Raw genomic sequence first — 12,219 nt, 5'->3', positions numbered from 1 at the left:
TCTATCTTAAATTGTCTAATATCTCCACGCGCCTCGGGATCCAGAGATGCTAAATAAATATAACCCAGGGAATTCTGACGCGTGGAAACGACGCGCCAAAGTTGTGCGTAGCAATGTTTTTTTCACAGAGGTCAACCTCTTCGATTGGGCCTTTTCCTATATGGGCTTTATTCTAATTCTGTTGAGTATGAGGCCCAAATAGGTTTACAAATTTGCCTTTTAGGCCTCTATTTTCTCTTCTTATCAGATTAGCCCGCTACTTTTTTATTCGCTGAATCAAACTTAATTGTGCGCACATATGAAATTGTTGGGCTTTGTTAACAAAAGAGAAGACATGAAGAAGAATATGCCGAAGTAAAAAAGCAAAGGATTCCTAAGAGAAGTCATCTTTACAAAAGGGCCACCTTACAAGTTCCTCTATCAATGGCGTCGTCTCTCTCTCTCTCTCCCTCCTTAATGACGACTGAGCTTAACCACCAACTCTAAAAACCCTTCAAACCAACTTGGGATTTACAGAGAAACAACACAACTAAACCCTACACCCAGTCCTAAAGACCAACACCGCTTCTTCTGCTTCTGCTACGTCAAGATTCTTGATTAGGTTTCTCCTTTTAGCAGTAGAACATCACTCTCTTCACGTTCTCCTTCAATGCCGGTAATGGCCGAACGCCACCTCCCGACTCGCCCCCGATCGTAGCTTTCACGTTCTTCATTCCGGCCGACGACCCGTTTTCCCTCATCTCCGGCTCCATGTAGAACCGCGCCCTGAACGCCGCCAGATGCGCGTAATATGCTGGAGGAACTGCACACGTAATCCACGTCTTGTTTATATCAAGCAGTAAGTGGGAGAAGCCAAACTCGAAAACATTTTCTTGAGCGAGGGGTTAGGGAAACATTACCGACGGAGACGGAACGAGTGCACCTTGCGTAGGTATAGCAAAGATTATTCGTAAGAGACTGAATGGAATCGGCTGTGAAGTTGTTCTCGTCCCAAAGGACGTGGTAATGAGCCGGCCGGCTTGTTCCCTATATCGTAATTTACAATCACAGAGTTAGATAGAGAGCATCACCAATATCACACATGCAGTCATGCATGTGCATGCATGCATCTGAGTCGACGTACCTGAATTCCGGCATGGCTGCAGAGGTAAAAGTCGAATTCCGTTGGATGGCATATCTTGGTATCGACCACCGTTCCTGACAAGCCGAGTAAAAACAGAGAGAGTTAACGTAAATTTTCTTCTTCCTGAGGTTTAGGATCTCATCGTATTCAATGGGGAAATGCGGAGTTTTCTTACCGGGTAAGATGTTTCCGCTCCTGTCTGTGCTGCTTTTGTCTCTGTGATTATTAGCAAACAGTCGGGTGTGATGCCGTTTTTGTACAACGATGAACGTCACGGGTGGCTGGTAATTCGGTTCGAGAGAAGCACAAGCCTGAAATGAAGATGATTCAGAAACTCGGTACAAGAATATATTCAACATATCCGACAATCTTTAACCGAGAGATGTAGATTGTTGTACAGTATCCCTACCTTCCGAATTGCATCCAACTCGTATAGTAAAACTTGATAGAATTGCCCTTCGCTTACTCCGTCCCTGTTTCGATCAAATCTCAGTTACTATCATCACAAGGACAGAGAAGGTTCATCTATGCATGAAATCTTTAAACTTCAAACAGACCTGTAAAATATAATCCTAAGTGGTTTCTGCCCGGTTGCCTTCCTGAACGAAATCAGAAGATCCCTGAAAAGCAGCGAAAATCACGAGGGCACACGGGCTAAATTCCACTTCCAACTCAAAAAGTCATCAAAGATTATCAGTAGATGACGGGAAATTTAACGTGTTTCGTCTTTTTCTTTTTGTTACCTAATCATACCGCCACTAACGGTGCCACGGACAGGATCTTGCCATGTTTTGTACAAGTCTTGTATAAGTTCCTGTCTATGAGCCTGAGCACACACCAAACCAGCATATTTTGTGACTTCAGGCCAATCCTGAGAAGCGACAACCTATACACAACACCACAAAACCAGATTTGGTAAAAAAATCCATGTTTTGGTAACCGAGGTATGAACAACTCGAAAGGGTATAACAGTCTTTACTGCGGCTATAGACGGGCTGGAGTCTTCCCCGTTCTCGGGGTGAGTCACATCAGCCCCAAATATAATCGTGGGTATGTCGCTAACCAGAGGAATCCTACAGCTTATGGCGTCCAAAAGCACGGTGTTTCTGCCACCCATCTGCAATAACAAACAGAGAGGAGACATGAGACAAGAACACAACTCTTGAGAAAAATACGAACCAACATCTAACCCGAGCCAGAGCATTTACCTTAACGTTGATTTTAAGCGACACGTTAGCCAGATATTGTTTGCTAATCTTAAATACATGCTTTGTTAGACAGCACTGAGATATTAACCCGAGCTCAGTTTCGCATATTCTCTTAAGGTCCCCTGAAAAAAAAAAGAATATACACCAGTTTCAGACAAGATCATTTGATCTAGGTTTAACAAAATAAAGAAAGAAAGGGGGAAAATATGGAAGTATAGATAAATACCGTAAAGTGAACCGTTATTATCGGGTAAAATTGCCAAGAGAAGCTCGAGCTCTTTTCCCTTGGTTTTGTTCATTGCGGTGTGATAAACATGTTTCAGAGCTTTCTCCACTTGGTCAGGCCTGGCGCTGTATATCGGGATCACGGGTTCTGGATTGAATTCCTAAGATAACAGATAACACGATATGATTACACATTTCCAGCTTAAGAGTATCCAGATTCTTCAAAACGGAAAAGAGAAGGACAAATATAAATATACCATGCCCGAGATTTGGCACATTTGAACAAGTTCATTGCAGAATCCACGAGCGACACTTTCTTGCACACTGCGTGAGAAGTTTATACACACCCATCTGCTCACAGTCATCCCGTTGATCATTTTCTGCATCGTAATTTACAGCTAAGTACGTAAATTTACGTCCAGAGTTAACAGCACCAGAAGAGAAACAAGACAGTATAAGATTAAGTTACCTTGTTCATCATGTTCCACTGACCGACTTGTGGCAGGCAATCCTTTTCCTTCCCAGTCTCATGATATTTTAGCTGTATCGGAAAAAAAAATCACAAGAATGGTTGAATTCAAAATGGGTTTATCTGTTTCAGACACAACCATAAAACCAAAGTGGCAATATGTCCCTATTACCCATGGAGCTGGAAGAATCCTAGCTTCAACTGAAGCTAACTTTTCGGTTATCTTGACACCAAACTCCTTTGCATACGGATCTTGATCATATGCATTGTGCCGGACAGTCTACATCAAGTTCACAATCCCACAGAAGCGTTAAAGGAAACTGAGTTTTTAACATTTTCCTCTGGTAAATTCGTTTTAGTTACCTTTAAGATATCCATTTCTCTATCTCGAGGCCTCTGGCATGTAACTTTCAAGAGAGCTGTAATCTGTTTCTCGTTCAACCTTTTCGTGTACCTTTGTCCTTCAACGATTTTGCATGCCTTTTTGTACATAGACATTCAACACTGATCAGGGAAATAACAATACAGAGAACGGGCAAAGACAGATCGATCACCAAGGCACTGATGTCCTACCTCCATCGGTAAATAGTTGGCCTTCTTTTGATTTCCTACTTGAAGACACGGCAAGTGAGTGTGCTGTATCGTGAAGCCGTACATCTCTTGGAAGTACTCAACGACTGACTTCATCGTGCAGTTCTCATCAACCGGAAACCTGGAAACAAAATCAAGTTATCGATATTACTACTGAATGATTGTTATTTTTATTATTGCCCTTATTGATCAGTCTCAAGTTAGAAGAATGGAGTAAAAAAGCTCACATCAGTTCTCTTGTCGGCTGAGTAGTCAACCCCGAGACACGATACTTCCTTCTTACGTTTGCTCTGTGAGTAACCTCGACTTTCACTCCCCTCATTGCCTTCTTAATCTGTTCAAGTTCCCCCGGAAAAAAGGCATAAGAGAGAGTACTGACAAAACATGGCTTAAAGAAAAATGAATGAAAATGTTGAAGAAGAGTACCTTAACACGGTCAGAATCAGACAATGGCCTCGATAAGGCGTCCTTTCCCAAAAGCTGGGCCACAAACTCGATCACTGGAAGAGGCTCGATGAAAGCAGCCGAAGCCATATCTGTAAGAAACATGTAAAGAATACATAATCAAATCAGGCTGATAATTTCAGGGCATCAGAAATAAACTCAAACGTTGCTATTAAGCCAAGTACCGATATTTAACGATAATCCCATCTGGGTAGGCCTGATGCTCTGGTAGAATCCACACCAAGACTCTAACCCGTCACCAAGCCGCTGCGGGGTTCTAATATCGGGAGAAAAGAAGGATCTTCCAATCGGGCAAAACCTTCACAATCCATAACAACGTGAGCCATCTTTTACCACCTTTCAGGGCAAATCTAAAAGAGAGATTCATTTTTTTGGTCTGTCGAGAAATCTCAAGTCTACCTCTTCATGGACAGCTCTCTGAGTACAATATCCAAGATCTGCAAAGCCTCTTGCGGGCCATCTGCACGTTTTCCGGCAAGAAACTCTGCCAAATGGTGCATGTTTGCTCGAGCAACAAACTTGATAGTAACCTTATACTCCCTTTCCCTTCTACAAATCATAATAGTGATGATGATAATGGACACCAACACTAGATTCTACACGACCAAAGCAAGTTTAGAGCAAAATTTGGTAAGAGAGGTCTTACTTAGGGCCGTTACTGATACCGTCGTCTTCATCAGCGATCTTAACGGTGAACTCTTTCCAAGCAAAGGGGAGCTCGCCAGCAGTGTAAAGGCTCTTACGGCCATCATAAGCAGGGAGTCTCATCCCGAGGTCTGACTCTTTATACAATCTAACTAACTCCGCCATTATAGCTCTGTTTACAGTTCTTGATGACACTTCAGGAGTTATTGTGACCTGCAAAGACGCCGGACTCAGACACGTACAAGGGTTTGGGGCAGTCAAACAAGAAGAACAATATTAAAAACTAAGGCCACACTCATAAATGTTCACCAGACGAAAAGCAAAAGGACAGGAGAGGAAAAAAGTGAAAACCTTTCGTCTCCCATTAATTTCGAATCAGAGAATTATTACACAAGCGTAAATAAACGACGCACAACCGCCCAGATCTCTTACTACTCCTTCAGGAAATCGTCCAAAGTTTGAATCTTGTTTCACGACAGAATCTAAAAAGGGCAATCCTTTTTTTTTTTGTTCTTCCCTGTGCAAGCTCGGAAAAGAAAGCAACGAACAAAGAACAGTAACTTACATCATACTGGTTCAAATCCTTGTCTGGTAACTCGGTGAAGAAATGGTTGGCCTTGACAATGCATTTCGTCCCAAGTTGTCCGTACCCAGGCCTCGGCGCAAACCTCGAGCTTTTGCTCGAACTGGGGAAACCGACCTCCATCATTGGGCCGCCATTGTTGCCGCAGTGACCAACCGAACCATTCTGATGAACAGACATGATCTCGCCGGCTGTTTGGTAAGGAGGCTTACGAGGCCGAGAACACGGCCTCATACACACGTCCCCTTGGTCGGATTTCCGACCGCCTCTGTTCCTTCTCCGGCCACGGTTCCTCGTCGGCGGAGAAGAAGAGGCTTGGCTATGGGATTTAGGGTTTTGGGCATTCTCCTCCGCCGGAGACGACGGCGTCTGCGGTGTTCCTTTACCGTTTTGCACGATCTTAGGATTATGCTGCTTCAAGGGTTGGGAAAGGGAGTTGTGCAGATGCGTTCTGACCACTATGTGCTGGTCGGAGCCGTCTTTCATTTGTCTCACCGGCATTTTTTTTCCCGGCTGCGTTTTACGACAAGACAAGTTTGGAGAGGGACAAGAAGAACGAAGTACTGAGCTCTTTTGGCCTTATTCTACCTGAAAAATAAAATATATACGAGAAAATTTTAGAAAAATTCGAAACCCATGTCAGATTGCATTAAATGTAGAAAATCCAGAAACCCAGAATATGTTGAAGGTGAAAAACAAAATCAAACGGGTGAAAGATGAAGGTAAAAAAAACTCAAGCAAGCCTTGGTTACATGCCCTCTTATTTCTCCGTAGCAGGCAAAATTTCAGAAGTAGAGGGAAAACATGAGCAATACATATACATGTATACGCGTATGTATATACTCTCAATCGGCTCTTTTCGAGGTGAGAGACAACAACCCAGGAATTTCGAAGAGAGAGCTACAGAATCCAAGAAAATGACCACCAATCGAACCCAGAAGTTCATTGGGTTGTTCCATTAGGAACCACAGACAAAAACAGAAGCTAAAATGGGGGAAATGGGGAATACCCAGGATACAAAACCAGAACCTTAGGCTTTGTCCCTATTGGAAACCGAGAAAACAAAATCACGGAAAAATGAATCTTTTTCAAGTCGATTTGGGGGAAATATGAATGAACCCAAACAGATAACTACAAGATTTCGAGTGAAAAATCGTGGCTTTCTTTTTCGGGGGCGGGAGAGAGAATAGCAACAAACAAGAACCCAAGAGCAAATGAACAAAGGGAAGGAATAAACATCGAAAAGAGCAGTGGAGACATCAATATCGCAAGAGAATAATATTTATTTTAAAAAAAATTATAAAAAAAACTAATGAATTTATTGCTGCAGATAGAAAAAGACCCTTTCAAATTAAAAACCGGAAGAAGAAAAACACAGAAACACTCACCCACCAAACAACCTAAACTGTTCGATTCAAAGTTTCCTTCAACCAAATCGAAGCTTGAAAAGACGGGTCTCGCGGAAATGGACAATAGCGAAAGGATTTCTTCTCCACTGGAAAAAAAGAGAAAGATCTCAGATTTCGTGACACCAAGGTGAGAAGAAGAAGAAGAAGGAGAAGAAAGGGGAATGAGAGATAGTCTATTAATGATGATGATGATGAAGAAGGAGAAGAAGAGGAAGGGGAAGATGATGGTAATGATGATGATGATGGAGGAAAAAAAAAACCCTCTTTTTATTTTCCTTTATAGACGACGCATGCAAAGTGCTTTGCTTTTGGGGTTTTGCTCTCTTTTATCACGTGTAAAGCCTCTCTCTCTCTCTCTCTCTCTCTCTGGCCGCAGCCTTAGCATTATTATTTTTCTCTCCTCATAATTCTCATATTTAAGATAAATTTTCTTACTTTCCAAGACCATATATATATATCCCTTTTACCTTATATTTATCTTATCTTAAGTAAATTTTATTTCTTTTATGGAAATATGACGTGTATTATTACTCTCCGAATGCTGAACATGGCTTCGTACTTGTCATAATATCAAGAAACCTATATCTCTGTCATGATTAGGTATCATTAGCTTGTTTGTTCATAAGATTTGCCAACAATAATCTCCATGTGTATATATATGTGTGTGTGTGATATCTATGCGTGTGATATCAATGGATAATAGGTGATGTTATCACATGTCAGAATCGGCTGTATTGTTGTCCAAAATATATCATGAATGCAGAGACACCGGGTAATGTCGAATGATTAAACGCCATAGTACATAGATAACGCATATGCATACATATATGTGTGTGTGTGTTCTATATATGTCAGCTTGTGTAGCTGATGACCACTGTGTTTGTGGTCCGCAACCACAAATGCAGAGCATACATTCATATAATATATATGTATATACGTAGGGAGAGAGAGAGAGGGAGAGGGAGAGGGAGAGGGAGAGGGAGAGAGAGAGAGAGAGAGAGAGAGAGAGAGAGAGAGAGAGAGAGAGAGAGAGGGGGGGTTTTCATTTTAAATAATAAAAGCAAATGATAACACAGAAGAAGAATAATTCGAACTTGCAGTGCCCTCTTTTGTGCAGACCCTATTTAAGTTCTCTCGCCCCTCCCTATGTAACCCTCTTGTATTATTGTAACAATATAATATAAATAAACTTGACAAAAACAAAATCAGTACAGTAAAATTTTAAAATGGAAAATTATAATATCAACACATGAACTTGTCAATTTTTTCAAAATAAAACCTCGATTTTAATTTTTTTCTTTTAAAATTTAAACTTTGAAATTTATGTTTAAATAAACCGAAACTTTATATACTATGTCAAATTTAACCTTAAATACTAAGTGACCAAAATTATCACATCAATATTTATGATTAAATTCGATATGGTTTATAAAGTTCAGGTTTATTTAAATATTAATTTTAAATTTTGGGTTTAAAAAAGTAAAAATTAAAGTTGAGATTTTATCTTGAGAAATTTGACAAGTTCAGGTATTAATATACTAATTTCTCTTTTAATGTTTATGATCCTAATTATCAATTATGATTACAAAATAATTTTAGTAAATCTTAACGAGTGATTTATTTAAAATATTTGTTCGACCATGAACAAACAAAAAAAAAATCTCGTTATAAATTTAATCACAGATTTAAGTCAGAAAAAAAATAAGATAGAACAACGATTATTAAAAAAGACAAAACTATAACTATGATAATGGTCGGACAAATGATTATTATAAACAGATTTTCAATTGACGAGTGACGATACAAGTCTCGTTAATCTTTACGCATAAATGAATCTAAATAAACCGTTTCTTGTAACGAAATATATAATGAATGCTCCCGGCTCCCGAATTTATCTGAATCTCGATCGAAGATATCCGGTTATTCAAAAATATATATATAATAAAAATAATATATATTTTGATATAAATCGAATTTTAAGATCCACCTGAATAAATTGTCTCATTACCATAGTTAGTACAAAACTATACTAATAATTTTTTATCATGTCTTCGTGGGACGTAATACGTAACCGTGAGTTTAATGGGAATGTAACGTTTCCTTCATTTTTTGTTTTATTTGAATAGGATCGAAAAACAAAGAAACTTTGGACCGTTGGATCAATGGCCGTCGTCCCATCGCACGACGTTCGTTTTCTCCAACATCTCGTCTATTTATATTATGGATTCATTATTAGAGATCATTGATATATGAAGTACAAATTAATACATTGTATTTATTTATTTATATAAAAGAAATAAAAGTTTATGTGGTGTCTTAAAAAAGCTGCTTTGGTACTTGGTAGCCACTAGATTCGTGAATAAACGTTACAACTAATCACTTCAAATCTTAATCGAACGTTACAAACCAAAGAATAGCGGCAATGATATATATATATATATATACACACACACACGCATTGACATTTCAATTTAAAAAACAAATTGATAAAAAAAAATATTTAAAAATGGATGCTGGCGTGGGGGTGCGATCAAGTGGAACAAGGTCCACGTTCAAAGTATGCACCTCTTGTGGTTGCGGGGGTTGCGGCCCCCCCTACGTCATTGGGCCCCACAACGCTGCCACGTGAGATCATGGTGATCATCATGAATCTTGATGGAGGCTACTTTGTTATGTTTTGTCTGAAAGATACTCGAATCATATGATGGATCCTTGGACTCGATCCACGTCTGAATGTACTGTTTTTTTTTATTATAACAAACAAACATTTATCCACACGTATATTTATAGTATCAACCGTTCGGTATTTATATGCATTAATATACAAACAAAAAATATGTAAGAAATTAGGCTATATGCATCGTGAAATTGCATATAACCAAAAAAAAATTGCAACTATGACATCAAATACGTATAAATTGATCACAATCACGTACAAAAATATTTAATAAATGCCATTGGAATACCCAATTGAATACATCCACGTACGATATAAGACGGATGCAATGTTGCACGACAAATAATAACACAATGCATGGTAAATTAAAATTTCAGTTGTCTATCAGAAAATGTGCGTTTGAATACTATTGAGGGGAATAATGGGTTCCACCAAAGATGCAATAATTCCCGAATGTGCTAATCGAGAGTTGTCGTAATCCAACACTATAGGTCCTTGTTATAAAAAAAAACACTATAGGTCCTTTTTGTATGTTTATGACTCCATAATAAATGTGGTGTAAAATGCATCATTCGCTCGTGTTGATATTTGATTGATACATTCTCGATCGATGCAATATATGTGTGATATATATATATATATATATATATATATATATATTCATGGAATTATGTTTTGAGATCATACTCTGAAAAAGAATAGTAAAGTTTTGATTAGTCGAGGTTAAAAATAACAAAAAATCCAGGTCAAGAACTATATGATTGGTCTATGAGACAAAATCTGTATGTGATGGAAATTATACCCTTTTGTTGGAGGGTAGCGTTGGTACTCATGCACACAACAGTCCAATGCCCTATAAATGCACCAAATCATCACACCACTACACATATACATATACATATGCATATGCACAGATGCATGCATGTGGTTGTGTGTGTATATACATACAATAGAGGAGAGGGATGCTGGTGGGGTTATGGGCTTGGTTTGTTTTGGAGTGGCATACGAGTGGGGTTGGGATTTGTTTCTTGTTTTACAATATATATATATATGATATAAAATGGGGTTTGTTTGGAAATATTTAACCTTATGATATATGGGGATTTGCGGACTCTATAAATATAAATATTTTTTTTATAGAACTAAGATAATCGGATTAAATCATGTCCCCATTAAATGCCATTGAACTTTCCTACGTACCTTATATAGATTAGCATGACATATATATATATATAATCAAGCATTAGGCCATAAAACAGAATAATAATTAGGGTTTTGGTTTGGGTCCTTTTGCCATGCGTGCCTATGTAGTCTACATAGCGGGGGGACAACTGAGATAGCTGACTAGAGAAATGGGTTATAATCAATTGATTAATTTCCCGTGACATTAAGTGTTGTTATAATTAAGGGACTTTATTAATTTTAGTATAATAAAGATAGTGGAATTTAGTCCCGAGCGAGAGGAAGTGTGCGTGTGGTGGGGCCCATGTATTCTCGCACTACACAACCCTCACGCTTTCCTATACTCTTAATGAAAAGATTCGCGGGATCATTCCTTTAAACTTAGGTTCGATTTTCGGAATACGTGTTAATTATTTTTTTTATTAATGTTAAATTCCATATTCAGATTAGATAAATTATCTTAAATAGTTGAATGTGTCTATGATAATCAATATACTTTTCTTATTTTTTATTACTTAAGCTTAGTATCAAATAATACTCAATTACATAACTAAGATATATACAAAATATGTAAATATTATCCCATATATATATATAATTATTTATAGGAAATATCGGTCAAATCAGGTCAAACCAGGAAAGCACTTCTGCGGGCATGTTTAGTGGTGCGACTGACCAGTTAAATAATCAAAACTATATATTTAACAAATATTTATTACATATATTGCATAATCAGAGTTAATATATACCGATAGATACCAGTTGTAATCTGGATATATACACACATGCACACAAATAAGAGTTTCTCGACACATGCCCTCATTCATGATTTGGGATATCTTGCTAAAGATTTGATTAGCATTTTTAATTGATCTGTTAATTAAATTTGCTGGAGGGGAGGCCTGCTAATGCATGCGCATGACTTCTTTAATGATGGAGTTTTGATTATATTTAGTCTCATAATCTCTGTCATGATCTTAACTAAACTCCTACATGCATTTATAATAATTTTGTTAGTTTAACTATGGAGACTTTTATTGTAAATATGTCGCAAATTTAGCTAATCTATTTGCATATATAGGATCAGCTGTGTGGATTTATTGGATTAATCCCCTCAGATGTTTGAATATTATTTATAAAATTAAACTAATTTGTTAGTATAACAAATTTATATTTTTATAATAAGATCTATTTATATATACATAAATCAGTCATACCTGCCATCATGGGATATATGTTTATTTTTTTAAAAAAAAACGAAAGATTAAAACGACAAACGAAACATTTAATCTATGATTAAAAGCACACTTGGAAGACTTTAGGGCAAGTTTATCTTTATGATGGGTGCCCTAATTTCTTATTCCTTCTTGGAAAGTTCACATTCGACAAGCACGATAAATCTTGCGCCTTTGAATATATATATGATTATATTAATTAAACCATATTATTCTTAATGGACACAGACGTTTTATCTCAAATTACTTTCTTGCAATAAAGGGTACGTTAAAATAAATTAAAGGAAAAATAAAAACAATCTTCTTTATTACACATTCTGCAGTTTAATGTGTACACACACACACACACATATATATATATATATATATATATATATATATATATATATATATATTTTTTAGAGGGA

The 12,219-nt window shown here is 37.6% G+C and overlaps 1 protein-coding gene across 3 annotated transcripts; it reads right to left on the bottom strand.

Annotated features, from left to right (window-relative positions):
- Positions 1-335: 335 nt before the first annotated feature.
- On the bottom strand, positions 336-6,946 carry LOC104801110 (protein argonaute 10). Of its 3 annotated transcripts, none has more exons than XM_010524210.2 (22): positions 6,702-6,946; positions 5,292-5,897; positions 4,728-4,939; positions 4,481-4,630; positions 4,246-4,379; positions 4,043-4,152; positions 3,844-3,950; positions 3,599-3,737; positions 3,389-3,505; positions 3,198-3,305; positions 3,026-3,097; positions 2,814-2,936; positions 2,558-2,717; positions 2,332-2,453; positions 2,103-2,240; positions 1,867-2,009; positions 1,681-1,743; positions 1,533-1,596; positions 1,299-1,434; positions 1,124-1,197; positions 900-1,026; positions 336-802 (listed from the first exon to the last, which is right to left on the bottom strand). In XM_010524210.2, the coding sequence occupies exons 2-22, from the start codon at positions 5,808-5,810 to the stop codon at positions 612-614; spliced, it is 3,009 nt and encodes a 1,002-aa protein (XP_010522512.1). In that variant the 5' UTR covers positions 5,811-5,897; positions 6,702-6,946; the 3' UTR covers positions 336-611. The 3 variants fall into 3 exon arrangements, with proteins under 3 accessions (XP_010522512.1, XP_010522511.1, XP_010522514.1); XM_010524209.2 differs by having other exon boundaries at positions 6,698-6,945; XM_010524212.2 differs by lacking the exon at positions 6,702-6,946 and adding an exon at positions 6,319-6,488.
- Between the last annotated feature and the right edge of the window lie 5,273 nt (positions 6,947-12,219).

The sequence above is a fragment of the Tarenaya hassleriana genome, unplaced genomic scaffold (genome assembly GCF_000463585.1).
Source record: "Tarenaya hassleriana unplaced genomic scaffold, ASM46358v1 Cleome7, whole genome shotgun sequence".
In the NCBI taxonomy this organism is placed as follows: Eukaryota; Viridiplantae; Streptophyta; class Magnoliopsida; order Brassicales; family Cleomaceae; genus Tarenaya; species Tarenaya hassleriana.
Note: the sequence above shows the minus strand (reverse complement) of the source record. Positions and strands in the feature narration are given on the sequence as shown.

Coding starts and splice junctions, on each gene's coding strand:
- LOC104801110 (XM_010524210.2), bottom strand. CDS start 5,810: ATGCCGGTGAGACAAATGAAAGACGGCTCCGACCAGCACATAGTGGTC. Junction 3,506..3,598: donor CCAACTATTTACCGATGGAG/GTAGGACATCAG, acceptor ATGTACAAAAAG/GCATGCAAAATCGTTGAAGG. Junction 1,027..1,123: donor GCAGCCATGCCGGAATTCAG/GTACGTCGACTC, acceptor ATTACGATATAG/GGAACAAGCCGGCCGGCTCA.